This window comes from Aphidius gifuensis, linkage group LG2 (genome assembly GCF_014905175.1).
Source record: "Aphidius gifuensis isolate YNYX2018 linkage group LG2, ASM1490517v1, whole genome shotgun sequence".
Lineage (NCBI taxonomy): Eukaryota > Metazoa > Arthropoda > Insecta > Hymenoptera > Braconidae > Aphidius > Aphidius gifuensis.
The window spans coordinates 28,471,803-28,498,158 of NC_057789.1; the positions used below are offsets into that span (position 1 = coordinate 28,471,803).

General features: G+C 25.6%; 2 protein-coding genes across 3 annotated transcripts; one reads left to right on the plus strand and one right to left on the minus strand.

Annotated features, from left to right (window-relative positions):
• Positions 1–215: 215 nt before the first annotated feature.
• On the plus strand, positions 216–21,700 carry LOC122850091 (myb-like protein Q). 2 transcript variants are annotated; one of them, XM_044149103.1, is made up of 8 exons: positions 216–329; positions 14,411–14,576; positions 15,169–15,330; positions 16,757–17,583; positions 17,670–18,492; positions 18,574–18,663; positions 20,378–20,494; positions 20,592–21,408. In XM_044149103.1, the coding sequence occupies exons 1-8, from the start codon at positions 256–258 to the stop codon at positions 20,721–20,723; spliced, it is 2,391 nt and encodes a 796-aa protein (XP_044005038.1). In that variant the 5' UTR covers positions 216–255; the 3' UTR covers positions 20,724–21,408. The 2 variants fall into 2 exon arrangements, with proteins under 2 accessions (XP_044005038.1, XP_044005037.1); XM_044149102.1 differs by lacking the exon at positions 216–329 and adding an exon at positions 4,856–6,191 and having other exon boundaries at positions 20,592–21,700.
• Positions 21,531–25,723, minus strand: LOC122850690. Its single transcript, XM_044149823.1, has 10 exons — positions 25,425–25,723; positions 25,267–25,342; positions 24,532–25,184; positions 24,314–24,462; positions 24,012–24,227; positions 22,924–23,191; positions 22,662–22,847; positions 22,232–22,568; positions 21,940–22,157; positions 21,531–21,862 (listed from the first exon to the last, which is right to left on the minus strand). The coding sequence occupies exons 1-10, from the start codon at positions 25,696–25,698 to the stop codon at positions 21,531–21,533; spliced, it is 2,709 nt and encodes a 902-aa protein (XP_044005758.1). The 5' UTR covers positions 25,699–25,723.
• Between the last annotated feature and the right edge of the window lie 633 nt (positions 25,724–26,356).

The window sequence follows — 26,356 nt, forward strand, 5'->3', positions numbered from 1 at the left end:
AGAAAGTTTTGTCAAGTTTTGTCCTCTGATTTATTGTCATCTCATTTTATTTTTTTATAAAATTAACCATAAAAATTAAACAGTATTTTCAAGTGAATAATAAAACCTACATATTGTTGATAAAAATATTTAATTGTTGAATAAAAATCGTAATACTACCGGCAAAATAAAAAAATTGTTTGATGAAAGAGAGAGAGAGAAAGTCACTCCAAGGGCCATTTTGTGTTAAAAAATTGACTAAAATTTTTTTGTTAAATGATTTTGAAGATGTCACCAAGAAGTAACTGGTCAAGGCAATATTCCTCCGACAACATCAATAAATTAAAAAGGTAACAAATTAACAATAATTAAAAAAAAAAAAAAACAAATTACAACCTGTTGCATGAAAAAATATAAATTTATAAAATAAGCTCCCTCAAGTCATTTGTTTATAATTAATAATTTTTTTTTTTTACATTCAACAATTGAATTATTATTGTTGTTATTTATTCCCCCTAGCAATAAATAAAAAAATATAATTTTTATAAAAATGTATTATAAATAAAAAGAGCAGACAACCTGTTTTTTCTCCTCCAACAAAACAACAAAACAGGCGGGAGATAAATTAACAAGTTTATTGACAATTTAATTTATTTATCAACAATTAAATAACCCCCTTATAACAACAATTATCTAATCAATTGAAAATATTTTTTTTTTAATAAATAAAAAATTTATTTAAATAACTATAATGAAAAATTAGCGAAATGACAAAAACGGAGTAACAACAATCATTTGTTTTTTATTATTTAATAATAAAAAAATTTTTTTAATAAATGACAATTATTTAAGAGATGTATATAATTTAAGATTAAAATAATTGACAAAAGGCGATGTTTCAATAAACCACATACACGCGTGCCGTCTGTATAATACTTTCTCAAAAAAAAAAAAAAGAAACTTACAAAAAGTTGTATAAAAATTTTTCCCTTCTTCGAGGGTCCTATCGATGCAGCCTAGATATGTGACAGGTGGTAAAGACACGTGGCACACGAAGTCCAATACATATATGTATTATCAATATCATGATGATGACGATGATGATGATCATCATGTCCTCCTTTTCTTCATCATTGCCTTGCTGGTATATTATTTCTTGACTCTCTTGCTCACTCAATAGCATCCGGGCTATTCGTCTTAACCGTATAATATTATTTTTCTTACGTATTACAATTCCACCCCATCATCACCACCACCACTGACATCACATTCATATATTTTACAAGAATAAGATAGTATCCTTGGAAAATTTTATACAGGGGTGGATTTGAACGCGTGCTGCCAACAACAGCTGCAGCTATAACATAAATAGCCATGAATCTATACAAAAAAAAAAAAAAAATTCAATGTGTTGTCTCTTTACACTATTTTTTTTTTTTTTTACTTTAAAATGCAAATAAAATAAGACACCGAGTAGAGCCTTTACATGTGATGACAATTTATCATTTACATTAGAAATAAAAATATGACAGTCATTGCAACTGGGTACATCAAAGAATTTTTATTTAAAAAAAAAATAAAAAAAATAATAATTATCCTTGAAATATCGAGTATCCTGAGGAAGTTGAGTTTTTTGATACATCTAGAGTATCCTTATGGTACCTCATGGTTTCCCGCATCGAAAATTTAAACTTGAAATAAAAAAAAAAGAGTTAAAAAATTCTAGGCCTCCCTGAAAGTAATAAAATCTCACGAATATAACATGGTACCTAATATTTGTGTTGAAAGAAAAAAAAAATTATTATATAAAATAATAAACGCACAGCTATATGGTAACAAAATCTTGTAAAAAAAAAAATTTTTGATTGTTGTCGTAGATCATATTACATGGTGGCTTCAACAAGATCCAATGATTAACAAAAAAAAAAAAATCTATAAACAAAAAGGATTAATTAATTTAAAAAATAAAACCCTGTAAAATATGCTGTGATGACGTCAATTTTTTTAGGCGGCAAATTCTGCCTAGCAACACATTCAGATAAAAAATACAAGAGTTTAAAGTAGCACGTGGTGGACCACACTATAAAAATAACAATAAAAAAATAAATAATAATAAAGTTTGAAAAAAAATAAAAAGACAAGATAAAGAAATTAAAAATAAAAGGAAAAATTTTTGTATTTAATTTTTCTTTTTATATAATATTAATAATAATAATATTTATATGATAGTTAGCTAATATATATTAATTTGATGGATTTTTGAAGGGGGTTTAAAATGCCGGATGGTTTTATCTGTGTTAACATATACCAACAAATTAAATACATGTGTATAAATCCCAACAAGTCATTGAAATGCTGTCGCTACTCGATGAGATTTAATGAGTCTCAGAAGTATATAAGTGATTTTTATTATTTGTTGTTATTATATTTTATTATTATTATTATTTTTTTTTTTTATTTGGACTTGATGATGGGATGGGCTTGGCTTGGTTACACGAGTATATATTTTTTCGTATACATATCACATAATTGTATGCAGGAATTTCGCGAGTTTTTTGTGTTGGTCCTGGGGCGCCGTGGTCTCTTCAGTTCTCTTCCTATATATCACATGCATAATATATATTTTTTTTTCTTTTTGTGTGTATGGGTTTTAATCATTTATATGTGTGTATATTAAAAATAACTATTCAACAAATAACTAAACTTAATTTCGTGTCAATTCCTAGAAATGAGCGGTCTTCTCTTTCAATGGTCTCACTTTGAGGTAGAAAAATTTAGAAAAAAAATATAATAATCTATTTATCATGATTATTAATTTATTTAATTTTATAGAAATTTTTTTTTTCAATTCATAGCCAATTGTTGTAATGATAATTTTTTTTTTTTTTTATAAAAAATAACATTTAAAATGTATTTTTGATTTTTTAATTTGATAAAATATTTTGGAGTATTTGAAAGGAAAATTTAAAAACAATAAATAATAAAAAATTGTATTGTTCATTTATTGTTGTATTTTAACGAAAAAAAATTTAAACGTTAATGTTGGTGAATTGCGGTCAAATAACATGGTACTTGTCGGCTTTTCATGGGCTGTAATATATTTTTGTATTTTTTATTTTTGTTTTGTTCTTTTGAAGTTCACGAGAACCGCGATTTTGTGTATACCATAGTAACCACCACCACCAACAATATTATAAAGAGAGAAAAAGAATCGAGTGAGCTTGTGAAACCCAGCGATTTTTAAGTTTGGAATGCAAGTGGGACCTCCGCGAGAGCCATCGAGTTTCGAGGCTGATGCAGCAACAAACACACTTTGGTTGCTGGGCCAACGAATAAACCAGTGAGCCAAAATACAACAAAATAAATAACAAATTTATATATACCATACAGCTAAATCTATAACATAATATTATTTAAAATTTATCTACTTGCTCAAATAATTTTATCAACATCATCATCAACCAAGTTGATAATTTTTAATTTTTTTTCATTAAATTAATGTGCATGTAATTATTTAATTGAAAACAAATGGGGAGAATTAAAATAGTTGAAAAAAAAAATTATATAAACTACGAAGATTTAATGAGGAGAATAAGACCAACGCGTTGTTGATGTTGTTGGTGGTGACTTTGCACACCACCACCATCATCATCATCAACATCACCAAGTGCAAATGAAAATTGTGATTATTCTTGGACTAGCACTTTTAACTTGCTTGCTTTTATTTTGTTGGCTAAAAATATATTTTACCCAAGTGAATATAAAATTTTTTTACTCAAAAATAAAAATTTATTTTTTTTCTATTTAAATTTATACAAATTTAATTATTTAAGATAAATATTTTAAATTATTCTTATTTGTAATTAATTTATAAATATTCAATAGCTTCGTGAATTTTTGAATTTTATAAATTTTATAAAGAAAAAAATAATTGATTAATTTTAAAATAGCAAAAATTATTTTTTTTCAATTGCTATTATTATTATTCATTATTTAAACAAAAAAAAATTAATATATAATAAGTTATTATTATTAAATTATTAAATTATTATATTAAATTATTATATTATATTATTAAATATAATAATATAATATTATATTATATTATTATATTATTAATAATAATAATATAATAATAATAATTTATTATTAATAACAACAATTATAAAAAATTGTTTATAATTAAAAAAAAACATTTTTATATATATAATTTTCTTTTTAATATCTTACTTAAAAAATATCTATAAATTACTTCAAAATATTATCCATAAATTAGCCTTATAACAACCACATTTTATCAAAATATAAATAAAAAAATATACGCCCCTGTGACACAAACAAACTCCTTAAAGCCATAAGACACTTATAAAAATTTATTAAAAACAGCATGCATTTATCCATCGACCCCCTAGCTTTAATTCAAAAAAATAAAAAAAAATAATAATAAAAAACAAGCACACTCGCTATTAGAAAATCCAAAAAAAAAAAAATAAAAAAAAATCATAAACAACCCCAAAAATAATTTAGAATAAAGGGTTAATATTTTTCTATTTTCAATCAAACTAAAAGTACATAAATCATCCCTCCATAATTTCGTTAAAGCTCGGTAAATTCTCGGTTAAATTCGTCCACATTTTACCCTCTTGAAAAAATATAAAAAAAAAATACATGTACTTAGATGACTATCTTTTTCATATTGCCTGTCTCTTTGTCTCTATATCTATCGGTCTTTTTCCTGCATTTTATATTTTTTTTTAAATATTTTTTTTTATAGTGTTTCACAGTCTCCATGCGGTCGACAGGCCCAGACCTTGCTATCGCCGCCAGAATACCGCCCCCCACCCTTTGGCTTTAGACCCCGTTTTATTTTTTTTTTAAATATATATCTGTGTTGTTGTACATATACAACTATACAAGTATTAAATTTGTGTGTTTCCCCTGGCTTTGGCTGGCACCCAATATCCCAACTTCTATTTCATCAGTCAGTTGATTCCTAACCCTTAGTCGAAAACGAGCTAGCGTTCTAACGACTCCTCATCTTCAGTTATTGTTATTTTTTTATTATTTTTTTTTTTCCATTTATTCCTTACTATCCTCTTTTCCTAACAACAATAATTTCCATAATTTATTTAAACAAATTAAGTATTTTACAAAACCAAGAGGGTTGATTAAATAACACTATCAATTTAATCTGTTGAAAGATAAAAATACAATATTTTTTTGTGATTCATTTTGGAGTATATTGGTCCATTGCAGCTGAACAAATTTAATGTTATATTTTTGTACAGTTATATATTAATCTCCCTTTATATTTATCATAAATACGCAAGCGCGTCAATTTGACGCCAAGGGGTGGATAACAAAATACATTGTTGGAAATAAAAAAAAAAAATTTATAAAAATCGATAGTTGAATGTGGCGTCTAAAATATACAACATCTACTAAAAATACTCATAATTTTAATACAACAAATTACTCCAAATATCAACAATAAAATATTACAACAATAAAAACAACAACAACATCAACAAAAATAATCAGAGATTAGTGAAGTTTTTTTTTTTTTTTAAATTTATCAAGAAAAACAAAGAGAACGTTTGACCGCGTGTGTGTGTGTACATAGAATATACATGTGCCGATGTTGAAAAAGAGTGGGAGAGACATGATGATGATGACGACGATTGTTGTGTTGTTGTGAAAAACTTGAATCAGTGTGTTCTTTCGTGTATTACTGATAGCTTCAACGTTGCTCGCGTGTCAAAATAATAATAATAATTAAACAAAATTAAACAAAAAAAAGTAAATATTTATATAAAACAACTTGTTAAGTACTTGAATTAAATATTAATTAACAATTATAATATTTTTCAAGTGTTTTAAAAATGTATAAAGTTGAAATGAATTTTTATTATTTTATTTAATGTTGAGTGTTTGCAAGACGACTATTACATCATGGATATAGTGTAAAAAAAAAAATTAATTAAATTACAAAAAAATATACTTGACCTTTGTATGGAAATTTATATTTTTATATATTATTATTATTATTATTACTGAGTAATCATAAACAATTATTGAGGTAAAAAAATTTATTAGAAAAAAAAAAAAAAAAAAAACATGGAACATAGACCTGACAATTTACTTGTGCCTGGTAAAACAGTGGATATTGCAACTTATCATTCGTCATTTTATTCACCACCACCAACTGAAGCGTAAGTTTTATTATTAAATTAACAAAAAAAAAAAATAATAATAATCATTGTTTTTTAATTGTTTTTTTTAAATTTACTTGCAATTTAATATACATTTATTTAAATTAATTTTATTGATTTATCTTGAAGGTAAAATACCGGATGTTTAATACTGATATATTTTTTTGATAGTGTGTGTGTGTTTTGTGTGTGTGTATAGAGGATGTAGACGTTATCAAGAGAGCACTCGACATAGTGACTCGAAGAGTTTTGATAAATTATATTACTTGATTCATTAATTTTTAAGACACCCAGTTTAATAATTAGCCACTTAATTAACACGGTTAAATTATTTGTATCACAATTTTTTGGGTTTTTAAAAATTATTTAGATTGTTGATGGAAAATTACTATGGAAATTTGAGTAATTTATGAATTTTTCTTTGTAAAAATAGCCAAAGAATTTTAGAAAAAAATTAAAGTTTTTATTAATTTATTAAATAGTAATTTTAATTTTTAATTTTGCATTTTTAGCAATTAATTTATTGCAAAATAAATAAGCATATATTTTTTTTTCTCTTTAATATTATTTAAGTCACGTACTAAAAAACATTACTTTCTCACCTGTCGAAAGTAAATTTTATAAATTTAACATTAATTTATCATTGGACCTTTAAAATCATTTGAGAACCGCTGAATTGTATCTTTAAAAAAAAAAAAAATTCCAATGAAAATAAAATTAACATATTGTGGAATTCTAAAGACAGGGTCAAGTTTTAATTTTTATCAATTTAATACTTGTTACCATGTGAACGTATCAGACAATAAAATTATTATTATTATTTTGAATAATAATTATATTGATGGTAACAACAGCAGCAAGTAGACACAACCCTTCGTAATGATTATTCAAATCTTGATACTGATAGCAGCTGCGACCCCTTTTTTTTTTCTATTATTATTTTATTTTTTTTTCATGTGATTTCATTGACTGGGGTGTATTATCCCTTGGAAAAAAAAAAATCATGATTACTGCGTGTGTAGAGAGAAGAAAGATAAGAAAATAAAAAATTTTTTTTTAACAACAGGATCAAAAGAAATAATAAATACTTAAATGCCAAATTGCAAATACAAATGGCTTTCAGATGTTCAAGAAAACGAGTATATTTTTCAAAGAGAATTATAAAAAATAAAAATATAAATTATTATTGTGTTTAAAAAATCTTGTGACTTCTTGGGGTTGTTGTGAACTGGTTGTTCAACAAGACACATGATGCATTCATCTGCCTTGATTTAAAAAATGAAAAAAAAAAATTAAATTTTAAATTTATTAATTATTCACGTGAATGAAAATAAATATAAATAATTTTAACAATGATAATTAATCAAGTGATGATGATTAAAAAAAAAAAAAAATTTTCCCACTCAAAATAGAAGAAAAACTTGACAAAAAAAAAGAATAATTTATTTAATTTTTTGAATCTCACCCTTATCTAAATAATCATTAATATATATATTTTTTTTGTTAAATGGAATGGGTGTAGGATAATGGTGGGCGTCAACTATTAAAAGCAAAAAAAAAAATGTAAATATATTGAATATTAAACGCTGAGAGTTTGATGATGCAAGTGGTCAATTATTAAAAACGTATGGCGTTTTTATTCGCAGGGTGTTTATGGATATATGTATGTATTCCCACGGGGGTTGAATTAAAGATTCACACGGAAAAATGCCATCGCACTTGTCATGGGAACGAGCACAGTTCAAGCTACATGTACCTATAATATATAGCGCAAAAAAAAATAATATATAATAATAACAATGAAAGAAATGAAAAGAAAAGGTAAAAAAAAAAAAAAATAGGGAGAAAAGAGGAGTGGTAACATAAGGTGAGGTGCACCCAAGGGGGATGATGAACTAAAGGCCACCCTTCGACCCTTCTTCATGCTCACATATATACCTACTTTTTTTATTTTATTTTTATTTTCTTTACACATATCGGTGCGTTGTTGTTATTATTATTGTTTAATTTTAAACAAGTAAATTCACTTATCCCCCTTAACACCATCGTACCATCATCACCACCATCACCAATTTCACTTTGCATTTTTAAAATACAAAAATGCAAATGTATTCAACAAATGCAATTATTTATTTATTTATTTTTTTAATTTGCAATAATTATTGAACAAAAAAATTATATTACAAATTGAAAACAAAAAATAGTTTAGAGCTTTTTTTGGAATTGGAGCTTTTTTTTTTTTTTTTTGGAGTTGAAGCTTTTTTTAATTTATTTTTTAATTTAAATGATATAATTATGATGATTATTTTTTATCATTGTATTCTTCTTTTTTTTTTACTAATTATTATTTTTTTCTAAAAAAAGCTCATAAAAATTTCAACAAAAAATACTTGAATTTTGTTTAAAATGAGGTTAATAAACATTGTCGTGTTATTGTACTTGATATATATATTTTTTATTACAATTTTAAATGCATTAAAAAAGAGGAGAATTAAATAAAAAAAAAAAAAAAAAATGAGTAAGAGTTTTGTTAGCAAGGGCACTGAGGCAGGTGGTGGCCAGATGTCTTGGTGTAAGGGCTTCTACCCTGACCCTCCACTTCGTGCATGTCAGTACGTGTTCATACTTGTTTTTTTTTTTTAAATTTTAATTTCCCCTCTTGATATCTTTTATATGTGTCACTTTGTGTGACTAACTTTTTAATTTTTTTATTTATAAAATTTATTTTTTATTGTAATTAATTATTCAACACTAGCATTTTTTTATCAATTGATAATAAAAGTTACTTCCAACATCCGGATAATGATAAAATTATTTTTTTATCAAAATTTGCGATAACCTTTTGCATGGTATTTCTCATTTCTGTCAGTCAATAATTTATATATACATGAATAGACAATTTGACGAGAAATTACTTTATTATTTTTTAAATTTCTTGGCTGTTTTTTCATGTTTATTTTTGTAACCCTCATAAATGGTAACAGGAAACTTGAGTTAGTCATTTTCTTGGAATAGCATGTAAACATAAATATTTATATTTGATGTAAAAAATATTAATTTATTATTCTCTATTTATAATAATATTATTATTTATTTATTATATGCATTTTTTTTTAAATTTCATTTGACAAAAAACAAGGGATCGTGGGAATGAAATTCAGGATCGTTGCAAAAAGGAATAAGAAATGAAAAAAAAAAAAAAAGTAATTTGTTATTTTTGCACGAGCACGTGATGATGGTATAAATTGCCCACGCGTTAAAAATTGAATGAAGATGAGTCGAAAGAACAAAAAAACAAATAAGATAAAAAATAAATTTTGTGCGTTAATATATAGTCAGAAGCACCACCATCAAGGAGTATGTATTGATGCAAAAATGTTGAGATCGAGTGACGATGATTCATACAAACAAGACTGTCGTTTTATTTTATTTTTGTTATTTTTTGATGGTTTCTCTTGAATGAAAGAGTCTTTCATTCATACGATATATACCTATAAAAAAATCTGAGAAGTACAGAAGAGAGTCTTCTCATCTTTCTTCGAGGAAAATTGAAAAAAAAAAAAAAATGTATAAGGACAGCAAATTGCAGCGGGGCTTGTGTTGACTTGGTGGGTAATATTGTCTGTTGCATCATAAAGAGGGGTGCAAAGACCCTTGGGTTTATTGTTGCAAGACGGCGCCCCGACCCTAAAAATATATATATAAATATTCCTAGTATGGAAGTTAAGTAAAAGGAAGGAAGAAAAAAATTAAAAAGAAGAAGAAGAAACCGAGGGGTAAAAGACCGGAGGTAGATTTTGAAAATAAAAGTGGTGGATATATAAAAATAAAAACATTAAAGGAAAAAAAAAAAAAAGAGCGGAACTACAAATGACTCGAAATATAATAAAGAAAAAGTTGATAGTAGTTGTAGCACCAAGTAGTATAAGTAAGTAGATGTGAAGAATCCAAGATAAAGGGGACTTTAGGGGCACGCACGTGGACTCAACATAGGGCGTCAAATATATATAAAAATAATACAAGAAGGGCCCAACTTTGATCGCAGATGGCTGTCCACCAATTCTTAAATATATTTTTTTTTATTTTTCATTTTATCAAGAGGGTCGTGATAGTCTACTCAAATTTAACTATTCAACTAAAATTTAAATTGCATTATTTTATTTGCAGACATTTAAATTGAAAATATTTATTAAAATTTTTATTTGTCATGCATTTAATGAATTTTAAATCATCCTGCATAATGGTCAAGAAATTTTTTTTTTTTTTTTTTTAAATCTTGTCTTGAAAAAAAATCAAACAAATCTATAGTAATTTTACAAGAATGATGTTTAAAAAAAACTCAGCTGACCATAGCTGTTCGTAGAATTTAAAGGGCTCAGGTAGAAAAATTTGAAAATAGTCTTGGAAAAATTTCTAATCACTTGGTGGACTATTTGTGTTGTTTTTTTTTCAATTTTTTTTTATCCATTTATCCATTTCCTTGATGCATTTTGATAGTTACCAAATGCAACCCCTATTTTTTTTTTTTTTTTCATTTATTTATTTTTTTTCTTAGGATAGATGTTTTACTGTGTCTTTTTTTTATTTATGACTTGACTATGCGGGCTGTTCAAAAGTTACTTCATCGGTAATATCAATAAAAAAGGAAAAAAAAAAAAATCACTTTGGCTCGCGCCAAGCTCTCCTATGCCCCTTTGTTCATGATCACATCAGCGTCTTGAGTCTTGACAAACGTCATATAGACACCAGGTTATACCAGCTGCATAAATGTGAATATTTTTTTATTTTTTAATATACGTGAAAAGTCGTCTTGAAATAGAGTTTATGATTGCCGATCGTTCACCGCCTCCTACAGTAGTCATTGAGACAGCTGTCGACTCAACTTGGGCACCTGCCCTCTCTGTTTTTTTTTTATTTAATTTTTTTTATTCGGTGTCTTCACCTCTTGGCATGCTATATGCATAAATATATATGTGAAATACCATCACGTGGTTTTAATAAATTTTATTTTACTGATACTTACTTTGTTACTCGTTATGCATAACCAAGTATATTTTTTTTTTCTTTCCCATCATTATAATCATCATCGTCATCAACATCATCATCATCATCATCATCATCATCATCATCATCATCATCAAAGAGAGTCTATGTTACCGAGCAGCCTCAGGCTATTTTTTTTTTTTTTCCTCTTACAATTACTCTTATAGAATAATCATTATTTTCTCTTTCGCTCTTATTTTTTTTTTCTAAGCCAATCGATAAATCATTACGTGATATATTTTTTGCGTTAGATCAAAATTATCACTTGACTTTTGTATATTATCATAATGGTCTTTTTGAAATATAATAATGATTGAATAAATGTAACAAGATGTATTTTTTAGACGCCAGAGTGAAATAATATAATATATTTTTTGAGTTAACCGTCACGAAATTCCAACCAAGTCAAAACATTATTTTATTCATTCACGAAACTATGAGAAGGTCAAGTGAAAAATAATTTAAATTTCAAAAAATAATATACAAGGATATAGATTATATACATAAAAATCAAATACTCTATTTATTTATTATTTAAACAAACAATAATTAATATATCAATTTGTATTTTTCGATTTTTTAAAATAATTTATTTTTGAAATTTTTGTATTGACAATTAAAATAAATTAATAATCAAAATTTTTATTATTAAATTTTCTTTTTTTATATATTCAATTATTATAAATTTATTGTCAATATTTTTTATTATTAAAAAAAACAAGTTTATTTATTATTTTATAATTTAAAAAAAAAATAAAAATAATACAAATTTATTTATTCATTATTTAGCTTGTCCTTCAAAGCAGAATTTTCTCGTGTGATTTTGTTTATGATCAATTGTATATCATACACGTGTCTCGAAATTCAAATCCAAGGATACCGTTGACCGTTGGAATTTTTTTATTTTTTTAAATCACTATAGTCATGTATATATTAGCAGGGTAAAAAAAAAAGCAATTTTTTTTTTTACATAATAATTTCTTCCTCGCTAAAATTTGCAAAGAAAAAATTAATAATTCACAAATTTACCATACAATTATTGTATTAAATTAAAATATATAAATAATCATAGCTGCACATTATAATTAAATGCAAAAACCAGCAAAAAAAAAAAAAGTATGTTATACCCTAAAAACGAATTTTTTTTTCTCTCAAAATTTCGACACTTGTTTTTGCTTGTGTTTGACTTTAAAACGTGATATACTAAAAAAAAAAATTCATAAATTAATATGACAAGTTGTTAAAATAAATCTACATTAAATTATTATTATTTTTTGTTAAATATATATATTTTTTTTGTCGTATTTTGTTGTGTTTGTTAACCGCTCAATAAAATGCTCGTCTCGCCCCCTGCACAGACAGCTGTGTCTGCCAATCTCCCCCAATATAAAAACCTCCACCTATCCACCCCATTTTATTTTTGCTATTTTATTAAGTTTCTCTGTCACATATACACATTGTTTGTCTGTACCACACACATTTAAATATTTTTTTATTTATAATATTTGAGGGAGGATAATAACAATGACTGTACACAACAAGAACACACACCAAGATTCTCATACAACATATGCCATCTCTCTTCATCATACACACAGATGGCCAAAAGCCTATCTTTTATATAATATTAAAATAAAAATCCTTATCATCCCCCTTATGTCTACCCTCGAAAAAATATTTTAAAAAAAAAAATGGGGGGGCCCAAGAGACCAGTAGAACAAAGAACAAATTTTTAACTTAAACAAAGAAAAAAACAAAAATTTGTCTTTAAATATTTTCACAATGACAAAAAAGAGCTACATTGTTTAAATAAAAAAATTTTATTAAATTAAATAAAAGGCTTTTTAAGGGTATAGTTAAAAATGACTTGTTTTAATTGCTTGTAATTTTTTTTACAGCTTGAATTGTGTCATTAACGCATGATGATGATGTTGAATTAATAATTTTTTAGATAATTTTTCTTTGTTATTAAATTTAATTTACAAAATTAATTAAATGGAATGTGACGGTTATATTGCATCAGTGTGTATATTTGTCTATCAGTGATGAAAGTATTCGTGGAAGTAAATGATAATCACACCAGACGACAGATGATATTATGCCAACTTGTCTCGCGCGCGCACCCAATGATGATCCAAGCATCAAGACCTTAGCAACAACATGCTGAAGATATATATATTTTTTTTTTTTTTCATTCGAACAAGTTAAAAAACATGAATGGAAAAGAAAAAAAATAAGATAAAAATGATTATTGTGGGAACTTGGAAGATGTCTTTGAATAAATACAGAGACACAGTAGGTAGATTTAAAAAATTAAAAACCTGTCTTGTTTTCGTCTGATGTTTAAACGGGTGAAAGAAATAGCAAACGAAAAAAAATATTTATAAATGAATATGATGATGATGAATAATGAAGTAAAAAAAATTTTTAAAATAACCAGTTTCAATATGGATGGAGAGAAAGTCTTATCGTTAGAAATAAATGAAAGGAAGTGATTTTCGATTGAAACAATTTAAGAACAACAACAACAACAAACACGAGGGGTGAAATTATAACAATAATAATAGTAAATAAATTAACAAGTATAGAGTAAAATATTAAAGGTAAAATGTGTCGGTTGAACAGGAAATTAATTAAGCCTTATATGACAGAAGAGGAGACACTTGTGGCTATGTCTTAGTGAATACAGGATGTGGTTCTTTATATCCGGAGGGTTTTAAAAGGGCGCAAATACTTGGACAGTTAAAAAAAAAAAAATATGTGTATATCTAAAATAGCATCGTGACGAAAAAGATTATGTATATAAAAAAATAGTATAAGAAGAAATGAAGACGCGTTAAAGAAAGCAAATTCGATTAACAAAAGAATCGAAATTTTTGGTTTTTAACAGGAAGGATGTACAACGATGCATGGATGTCAAGAAAGACAGTTAAAAAATTAGGGACAAATTCTTTTTTATGACTTTAAATTGTCATTATATTTTTAATATATTTATCAGTTAATCAAAAAAAAAATTATATAAATTAATTAACATAATTCGAAATTTGAATAAAAAATTCATTACATACAATCTTATCAGAGAAATAAATTTATAAATATTTTAGATATTAATTAATGATGATGAAATTAGTAATTTTATTTAAATAATTAATTGAATTTTTTATTATTTATTTTAGATCAAGATCTGGCTATGATTCAAGCAGTGCTGAAGATTCTGAAGGAGACTACAATGTTCAATCTTATCAAATCAATACACAAAATACAAATGTCACATCTTCGAGCAATACAACAACAGCACCCCAAGGAAAACATATTAATAAAGGCCGATGGACAAAAGATGAGGTAACATTAATAATTAAATAATTAAAAAATAATTTTGTAAAATTAAAAAGTTTAAATTTACCATTGAAATCAAGATCAAAAAGATCAAAAAGTTAAATAAAAAAAAAATCACATTTTTTATGATTATTTTTATTTATAAAAAGTCCGGTTTTAATTTAACAATAATAATAAATATATATAATTTAAAGCAAAGGGGATTATTGCATATTTATATATGTACCCTAGTAAAATTTCAAGAGGGACAGATGGGGATGACCCCGCGATTATTACCTGTTATTTTTGTGTGTCCTACTGATGAATTGATGGTTTTCTACAATACGCAATAATCCCAAGGTATAGTTTCTCATGGGAAATGTTTGTACACCTCTGTCCCACGTGAATTTTTATACATGCTCGATAAACCAATTTAAAGAAGGGGAAGATAATAAAAATCAAAAAAAATACTTTTCCCTTTCAATAAAACATTTTAAGGGATTCGTTTCTTTTTTTTTCATCAAAAAATCAGCGGAATTTTGTTAAAATTTTTATGGGGACAAATGATCATAAATGTGGAATTTTAATATGTTTAATATTTTTTTATATTTTCCCACAGGATTCATTATTAAAGCAGCTGGTTGGTGGTGAAAAAATTGGTACTGGACCAAGATGGGATACAGTGGCTTCACATTTTCCTGATCGAAGTGATGTACAATGTCAACAACGTTGGGCTAAAGTTGTCAATCCTGAACTTGTAAAAGGTCCATGGACAAAGGAGGTAATAACACTTAATTTTTTTTTTTTTGTTTTTTAAATAATTTTAATTCAAGTTTTTTTTGTTTGGTATTTTATAACGTAGTTGCTGAGAATTTTATATATCCGGGATGGGGATTTAATCATTGCCATTTTTGTGTTCTCGTGCCCTTATGAGCTCTCTTTTTTATTTTTCTTTATTTTACTCTTCTTTGAAGCAACAATAATGAGACGTGGGTATATAACCAAGATGAAACAGGTTTCGTTTGTAAATTTTCCGACCATGGATCTTAAGTGGTCCTTGAGAATAGGACCTGCTTCTAAATCATCTCTTTCTTCTCTTTCTAAAATCAAGCAAATTTATATTTTATTTTTATTTAAAAAAAAAAAAAAATACACTCATCTATTTAAATTACTCAATTATTTTTTTAAATAATTAATTTTTTATTAATTTATTTAAACATAAAAAGAAATATATATTTTGTTAAATCAATATAAAATTCCTTAACACAATAAGTAAATGAAAAAAAAATAATAAAATTTGAGTTCTTTGTTTGTTTAACAATGTTGAGTTTTACATTCTGTTGAGTAGTCTCGATGGTTTGCTACATGAGCCTCTGTAAACCTCAAAAATATAAATGAAAAAAAATATATAAATAAAAATTCTTTAAACGAACATACATATACCTGATCGTTGGCACTATTTTTTTCTTCACATATAAACCATGCAAGTATGCAGTAAGAAAGTCTTGTCTCAGTTGTGTGCCATCATGATCATGATCATGATGATGATGATAATGCTGCACCTACAGTGCCAATGCACTCAGCAACAGCAAATCCAAGGGCATTAAAATAAAAAAATAAAAAAAGCAATATCTCATCTCTCTTGCTCCAGTTTATCTTTACATTTTTTTTTTCATCTTTTATTATTTTTTTATTATTTATTTCTTTACTTGGTATTTATTTTTATTGTACGTGTTGAGACAACCAATACTTTGGTTTTCGTGGTTTGCGTGGGGCCTTAAAATTCTTTTTTTTATTTATTTTTATTAATCTTCTTATTCTTCTTATTCTTGTTCATCTCTTGGCTTTATATTTTGTTGGTTTTTTTTTTTTCTTCTATTTAATTCTCTTGTATTGTGTATATTTTTTTTTATATTTTTTTCACTTGCAATTCTTCTGCCTTATAAGATGGAAAGACGCATCACGAATAATCAAATTCTGCGAATTTTTAACTCAAATACTAATGGTAATCCCTTTTGCACCGGTACATTGTTATAATTTTTTTTTTTCATTTTTTTCTCACGGTCAATAAAGATTATAAAGAATTTCCGTGTTGTTTTTTTTTAAATAAAAAATAAAAAAATACATATGTAACAGTTAAATAAATTGTTAATAAAAATTTTAATTGATTGATTTTTAATATTTATTTTATTTTTTGTTATTTAAAGGAGGATGAAAAAGTTGTTGAATTAGTTGAACGTTATGGACCAAAAAAATGGACTCTAATTGCAAGACATTTAAAAGGAAGAATTGGTAAACAATGTCGTGAAAGATGGCATAATCATTTAAATCCTGGAATTAAAAAAACAGCATGGACTGATGCTGAGGATAAAATTATTGTTGATGCACACAGACGTGTTGGTAATCAATGGGCTAAAATAGCAAAATTATTACCAGGTAGAACAGATAATGCTATTAAAAATCATTGGAATAGTACAATGCGTCGTAAATATGAAACAGAAGATGGAAGAAATTCTGGTTCACGTGGTCGTGGTAGAAGAAAAGCAACAGATTCATTGCTTGTTAAAAAAGAGCCATTATTTATTCAAGATGATTCTTCCTGTCAGGATAATAATATTAATAATAAAATGATCATTAAGACTGAAGATAGCCAATCAACAATTACTTCACATAGTATGGATATGGATTCTTTGGAATGGAGCAGTGGTTGGACACAGCAATCACATCATCATCATCCACATCATCCTCATCAACAACAACAATCACTCCAGCAACAACAACAACAACATCATCAACATTCAATTTCTCATCATCATCATCAACAACAACAACAACAACAACAACACCAGCATCAACAACAACACCACCAACACCAGCATCAACATCAACATCAACATCAACATCAACATCAACAACAGCAAACCAATCATTATCAAAATTTGATGAGCATGAGTGAACGCTCAAATGATGATCGAGTTGATTCACCACTCAGGCAAGAAATTGAAACAAGACCTGAAATATCTCCATTCTCAAAGTATGTATTACAAAATTATAGGCTATACCTTGAAATCGTTTTTTTTTTTTTTTAATATTAAATTTATATATTTTTTTTTAATACAGATATTTCAATTTGGAATTGAGTCATGAAGCAAATAGTTCAAATGCAACAGACATACGTTTATTACCAATGCCAGATATGGAAGATGATGATGATAAAAATAAAACAGGACCACCACCAATATTACGTAGACGTCGTGGTTTAATACAACAACAACTACAACATCAACATCATCAACAACAACAACATCAACAACAACAAAATTCAATACGTAATGATAATAATAATGGAGATAATTATTTAATATGTCAAAATTCAAATGATTCAAATGACGATGATGATGATGATATACCAGTGACACCAATAAAACAATTACCATTTAGTCCATCACAATTTTTAAATAGTCTTGCAAGTCCAGAACAATCATGGCCACGTGCTAGTACACCAAAAGGTAGTCCTGGTACATTAACAACACCACAACCATCTGGTTTACGTCGTAATAATTTTGATGGTAATACACCAAGAACACCAACACCATTTAAAGATGCATTAGCTGAATTTGAAAGACGTAGTGGTGCAACAGCACAATTTCCAGCAACACCAAGTCGTTTAGATGCACTTACTGAAATAATAAAACAAGAAACAGATCGTGAATGTAGTCTTGCTAGTAGTAGCAATAATAATACAACAACAACAACAACAACAACAACAAATAATAGTAATAATAGTAGTAATTTATTACAAGATTCTGGTTATGGTACTGGTAGAAGACGTGGAAAAGAAAATAGTGCACCAGGTGGTAAACGTGCACGTAAAGCACTTTGTCAAGCTTGGGCAAGTACTCATGATAGTGGTACTGATATGAGTTTTGCTGTTGAAACACCGGTAAATATATTTTTTTTTATTTATTGTTATTATTTATTGTTTTTGTTGTTGTTATTTAATTATTTTATATTTTAATTACAGAGTAAAAGTCTTGATACATCAGTATTGTTTTCACCAGCATCATTAGCACTTGAGGACAGTTTTTTGGGAGCAGGACCAAGTCCATTGAAGGTAGAACAACATATCCAAAATCAAAATAATATCCAAAGCCAACAACCTGCCTTATCCTGGTTTTATTCTCGTTCCAATCGCCTGTAGACACGCTAGCCGGCCTATTTTTCCTCTTGTAATTAATCTAAATTTCTTTTTTTTTTTTTTTCATTTCTATTTTCGCTTTCTAATATTGTTTATTCATTTTTCCATTGCTTGATTATATTTTTTTTTTTTTTTTTTATTATTTATTTAATTGTTTTTTACACGTTGTTTATTTATATATTTTTTTTTTCTTCTTTTTTCATTTTGACAAAATTCATCAATGAAAAATGAAGTTAAAAAATTTATTAAAAAAAAAAAAAGAAAAATAATTGTTAATCCTGAGGAAATCCTGTGTCCTCTATCCCCAAAGATATTTTTTTTTTTTTCTTTTTTTTTATTTTCATTGCTTAATTTATATTAACATATTTATTTATTATTATTTTTTTTTTGTTTTTGCATAAAAAAGAAAAAGTATATATTGATTAATTTCGAGTGGAAAAAAAAAAGAAAAATTATCGTGAGATTGTTTTTTTTTATTATTTTTTTTCGAAAAAATTATTATTTATATATTAACTCATTCTAACGATCTTGTTAATTAAGTAACACATTTCTGTTAATTATTTATAGATACGCGAGAATTAATTTATTTAAAAATTTAAAATTTAAAAAATAGCTAACAAGTTTTGGCTTATTATGTTTGGTTTGACTTATCCGGTGCCAAAGACGCCGGAATTTAATATTAATTATAATTTATTTTTGCTTGTACTTAATTTATTGAGAGCTCGTTCATCCCCTACGGTAGTACAAAGAGTTTATTTTCAAAATATTCCATTATTGATAAGTTAAAAAAAAAAAAATAATAACTAGGCTAAAGTTGTTGTACATATATTTATTATTATTGCTATTTATTATAACTTTTTTTTTGTACGAGTTATTGTCATGTCTGTATATTGTTTATAAGTGTTTTTTTTTTTTATATCATTTTTTTTTTGGTAAATAATTTGTTTCGTTATACATTGCCGCATGCACTAACTTCCAAATGTCCAAAACTAGTATACAGGCCTGGCCTAGCGTACCAAAGTACCTTTTGTTATCATTCCCAATCGATCACCTTATTTCGCCAAAGTCATTTTCCAATAAATTAAAAACTAATTTTAAAAAAAGGAATCATGGTGATGAAAAAAAAAAAAAACAAATCAATTGAATTATTAAAAAAGAGCAATCCAAAGATATTTGAGCATTTGACTCAACAGTCGAAGCGAATTGTCATTTTAAAAAAAATCATTAAATAATTAACGCTACCAAATTACAAAGGCTCGCCTAGTCATTGAAATTTTTTTTTTCTTCACCAGTTGTCTTTTTAAAATTTATAAAAAATAATAAAATATATTAACTTGATTATTTTAATTAAAAAAATTATCGAGAATAACCTGATCCTATATCTTCCCAAAGACCTTGACCTCCAATTTCCTGATCCTTTTAACATTAAAAAAACAACAACAAAACCAAGTAAGATTTGTTTAAAAAATAATCAACAGATAAATGAAAAAACAAATAATTAAGCAAAAATATAATTGGATTTTTTTTTTAAGAAAAAAAAAAAAACAAAAAATATATATTTTCTTAGATTTAAATTATATTATTCTATGAAATTTTCCGGCTGTAGCTAGTGTGTGTCTATCCTTTCCAGAATTCCTACGATTTAACGTCCACATACCGGAAGCCCAATGCAAAGAGAGCAATATCATTCGAAGGTTTTGAGAGTCAAAATTACAGTCCTGATATCAAACCAGCTAAACGCTCAAAGGTGAGTTAAATTAATCAACTACAAAGCAAATAATTATATTAAATTTACTCAAAATAACATGATTATTAATTTGGTATTTTTTTAATATTATTTTTAGATACATCTTGAAGATCAGTGGACTATGGTTGCCTGTGGTGGAACACAAGATCAACTTGAAATGACACATGCTGCACGTAATTTTTTAAACAGTTATGTAACCACATTGCGACCACGCTCTCTCAATTTTTAAAAAAACAAAAAACAATATATAAAATTTAAATAATAAAATAAATAAAATTCAATTAAAAATCTTCGATTGTGTATATGTGTGATTGTGTGTATTGTATGTATGTGTGGCTTGATCGTTCTGTTATTTTCGAACGAATTTTCAACTAGTCTAGGCACGTTCATTTGAACGTGTTTTTAATATACTCTTGCTTGATCCTCATTAAAATAATTGTTTAATTAATTTAAATAAACTTAAAGTTATATATTTTAAGTCAATTTTTAAATATGAAATTTAAATTTAATAATACAAAGCTTATTTGAGTCTTTAAAAATAAAAAAGCATCATTTTCACAAAAAAAAAAATATTTACAACAAATTACATGAGTTTATTGAGGATCTAGTATTTTTGAGAAATAATTATTCATTTAAAATAAAAAACAAACAAATATATATTAGATAAACTAAGATTTTTTTTTTTCTTTTGTTTTTTTTTTTTCTATTTAAGAAAATGAATTTGAAAATGAAAAAAAAAATGAATAGTTAATAGGTTGATAACTGTAGCCGGTTAATTTGATAGATAATATATAAATAAATATATATTATTAATAAATAATAATATAAAAACACTATTGCGGCCGATACGTACAAAGAGCCTTTGTAACTGGTATTCAACTTAAATTTTAATACAATAAAAAAAATCGCACAAAGTAAATTGATTAATTGGTTTTTATTCTCTGAAAATAAATTGTTAATTTTATTAACAAAATCATAAGTAGTTTTGTTTCAAGTTTAATTCATAAATTGATATGAGTAATTAAAAAGTATGGTCTTATTTATAAATGAAATTTACATTAAACTTTAACACCAACAACGTAATATTCAATGGCACATGCATTAATTCCTTTGGCAATTTTAAAATATCCATTTTCTCCCCAGCTGGTGCCCCAAGAATTAGCAGCAATCTAAAATTAATTAAACATAAAATTATTGACTGAAAAACTTGGAGATTTATTTTAAAATTATTTACCCAGAATTTTCCGTTTGATTCTTCTCTCCAGCCGTTGATTCTTACTGAAGTATATCCAAGAAATTCAGCACCTGGTGATGGCTTATAAATTCCATATTTATAATTTATAAAATCTGAATAAACTTGCATTGTTGCTGGAGAGAAATAATAATTTAAAAAATTAAATTATAATAAATTTATTTAAATGCTGATAGTCATTATCAATTGTTACCTTGAACAGATCCATGTTTTAAAATTTCTGTCATAATATTAGCTTCATTGTTCATTATATCACTTGCATTTGTCACACGATACATTTCTCCAGCTTTGTACAATGTTGTTGGTTGGTAAACATCTGAATTTTGGCATTGAACATCATTATCTTCATTGAAATTAATTTGGCATTTGTTGTTGTCACCAGTCAATGGATAACAACTTTCATTGACCATACTAAAAATTAAATAACAAATTGTAATTATTTACATATATCATAATTTATATAAAATTAAAAAAATTAAAATTACTTGTTTTGTTGGATGAAGGTCCAAACATCTTCTAGCTCTTTTGATTTGGAGCAAGAAATAATTTGTTGAGAACTGATAGCAATTGGTTTATTTAATTTAATTGAAAAACGATTTGATAAAACTTCAGATGCTGTAATTGCCCATGATTCACCAGCCCATGTATTTTTTACTCGTGGTGAATACTTGATTGGTGTTACGTAATAACTTGGTAAATTTGGAATAATTTCATGGAGTTCACGCTTCATAAATGATAAATATGGTGGGCTATGTCTTAGACCACTTTTAATTAATTCATTTAATTCTTTTGGCTGATGAAAAACTGTAGTTACTGGTTTATCTGTTAAAAATAATATTTATTAATTAGTAAAATTATTGTGTTGTTTTTATTTTTTAAATAAAAATATAAAAGAAGAAGAAAAAGGCTACTTACAATTTTGGCTACTAACTTTAGAAGCATTTGTACTTTTTGTTACAATTATATGAGGTTCATCATCATCATCTTCAAAGTTAATGCTCATACTTGTTTTGTTTGTTTGATTTTTTTCAATATTTACTGTATCGTTTTTTGGTAGTTCCTTTTGGACTGTCAATTCAGGTGTAAAAATTTCATGATTCACTTAAATAAAAATTTAATTATAAGTAAATGGTAAAATATTTAAAAAATAAAATATTATTATCAAGATATTAATTACCAGGTGATTTACAATATTGTTCATAGTCAGAACAACAACTAGTTTTATTTAGATAATTTTTAGTTACACAATATTCATCACAGTAACATTTACGACTTGAAGAATAAACAACACAATCATCATCTTTTCCTGGACAACAAACTCCATTTTTACTAAATTTCTGACAAGAAAGTTCAGAATCAAATTGTACACCTTGAGTTGTTGTAACAATCAAAAACAATCCAAAGATTGTTAGACTTCCAGAACAAAATTTCGCAGACATTATTTCCTAAAATATTAAAATTACATGTTTAAATTTATTCTTATTAATAATAATAATCAATTAAGATGATGTTTGTTCTAAAATTAATATTATAACGACTCTGATTACTCACCTTGAGGTAAAAAATGCTTACGAACTTGACGAGAATCAAACGATGACTGATAATAAAGCTCTATTTTACCTCAGTATTTATACAAAATTATCAACCCAAATATGGAAATTTACCAACGATTATGATTGTTAAAAAATAATATATTTTTTTTATTTTTCTAATATTTAAAAATAATCTGTTATCGACATTGATAAGTATTAATATTCCAAGTTTTTTCTAGGAATTAAGACAAAAATTTAAATAACAAAAAAACATTCTTTATGAAAAAAATAAAAATATTATTTTTTTGTAGTTTAAAATAAATATAATAAACAAAATTTTAAAGATAAGCATATAAGTAAATAAAAATTAAATTTATTTTTATTTTTATCATTAAAAAAATAAATAATTTTTTGGAAAAACCAGTGTGTTAAATTCTCAGGAAACAGTGTTATCAAAACATTTTTAAAATAGAAAAAAAATAAAATAAGGTATTATCTTTTTTAAATAAAAAAAAAATGGAAATTCCCAGTTTAAAATTTTATTTTTTTTTTTATAAATTATACAAGGTCAAATCAATAATGTCACGTGTATTTTTTTTCATCATGATTATTTTTTAATTACCTAATAATAATAATGATAATTTATTTTAAAATTGCTTAAAGTAAAAAATGTATTTTTTTTTTAAGCTTTTAAGCTCACTTGAACCGTAAATAAATTTTAAAATTAATCTATATACTCTGCATCTTGAGTATCATCTAAATAGTTTATTTCAGAACTTGAAATTTCATTTTCAACTTCATTGTCTTCTGGTGATTCCATTTTGTATGTTTGAATTTTCCATACACTTGCAACAAGAATATTTGCCTCAATGTCACACTCGTTTGCCCCTTTGGCAATTTTAAAATAACCAGCATCACCCCACGTGGTTCCCCAAGAATTAGCAACAATCTAAAAAATATAATCATCATTAATACATGTAATTATTACAATCACATCTTGTAATAATTATTTAATTTTATATATATTTTTCTTACCCAATATTGCTCCTTGTCATCTGTCTCAGACCAACCAATTATTCTCACCGAATGATATCCAACTGGTTTTTGTCTTTTATTTTTTATCTCTGGACACTTGTATATTCCAGAGCCATAAAAAAAGAAATCTTCATAAACTCTCATTGTTGCTAAAAAAATATAAAAAACATATATAAAATCACAGTTGAAATTAACAGTTAATATTTAAATTAATTTACCTTGAACTGGTCCCATTCGATAAACTTCATTCATAATATCAATATAATTATTGAAGAAATGAACAACAGCATTAACAGTGTATAATTTATTCAAATGACATTTTTCATCCTCACATTTTATATCAAACTTTTGGCACTTGCCTTTGATACCAGTTGAGGGATAAAATTCTTCACTTATTAATTTATTTTCTTTTGAATAATTCCAAGCATCAGCTGGATTTCCTGGAGCACATTGTTTTTCTTGATCAACACAGTCAATAAATTGTTGAGCACTGACATTTTTTTTATCACCAATTTCAAGTGATAATCTATCTGAAATAACATCAGCAACTGATACAGCCCATGATGTACCACATGCTCCTTGATCTTTGATTGGTGATACATTTCTTGTCTTATCAGATCTTGGATCAAATTTTTTTGGTGGATGATCAATGTAATCTGCAATGTACCTTGGCCTTGGCACAGATGATAGCCATTCTTTAGGATTTTTTGTACCTAAATATTTTACTACATCATTTAATTTTTTATCTTCAAATGTTGAGTACAATCGTGGTGACCAGGATGATTGCTTTGTTTTTAAAATTTCACCATATGATAAATATTTAATTTTTGAACAAAAGATTCTTGGTTCATCGTTTACAGTACGACATTCACTAGAAATTAAAATAAACATTTTTAATTTATAATTTTAATGAATTTTTGTTTATGGATTTTTAAAATTTAATAAATCATTACCATTCTTTGCCAGATTGTGTAATTATTTTTCTATTTTTAGAAAAAGCTCCAGTGAAAAAACATATTGCAAACTCATCTGAAATAAAAATTAATAAACAAAATTATTTAATGTATTATAAATATTATAAAATTTAAAATGAAAATTTAGATCAACTCACTTTTTTTACAATTTTCTTCATAGTCTGGACAACAATCATTTTTGTATGAATTACGAGCAGAGCTGATACAATGTTCATCACAATAACATTTTTGTTTTTCATTTATGTTCATAAAACAAGTATCATTTTTGCCCTCACAACAAATCCCATAATCATGGGCAAATTTTTGACAAGTAGCATAAGGATATATATTTTTTGCTTGAACTTGAATTGCTATTATAATTATAAACAATGCAGCAATTGTTGTTCCACCAGCAAAATTATTCCTAAACATTTTGCTGAAAAATGGAAAATAAAAATTTATATTTTTAATTTAAATTGATTAATTGCTTGAATTTACGTAATATTTAAATAATAATAATTTTTTTCACTAATTTATTTTATAATAATCATAATAGTTTAATTATTTTAATTATAATAATAATTAAATAATTAGTTTTTCCAATGAATAAAACTAAATATTTTGCTAAAATACAACACCAAAAATCTATTTATTTATTTATTTGAATACTTTTAGTTTTAGTTAATTAAACAATTTAATTGTTATAATTTTTTATCAATTATCAGCTTCAATATTTATCGTTATAAAATAAGTATTTAATTTAGTACTTGCCTCAAGTGAAGATGGAAAATAAAAACGTTGTTGACTAAACAAGAAAATGTCGATGAATGACGACGTGATTTCCTTGAAAGTTGGAATCATCCCAAAATTTTCTATTTCAAAATAGTTTGTAATATAAAAATAATAATATTTAATAATTTAAATGGAATGATATTTTTAATTTTTCTATCAAAACAAGAAACATCATTCAAGGACAAAATAATTTGGAAATATTTTATTATTTTATTTTTATTTACTTTAAAATTAAAATATAATTTTAAAAATAAATTATAAAACTTATTAATAAAGTTATTTAATTAATCAATTGTCA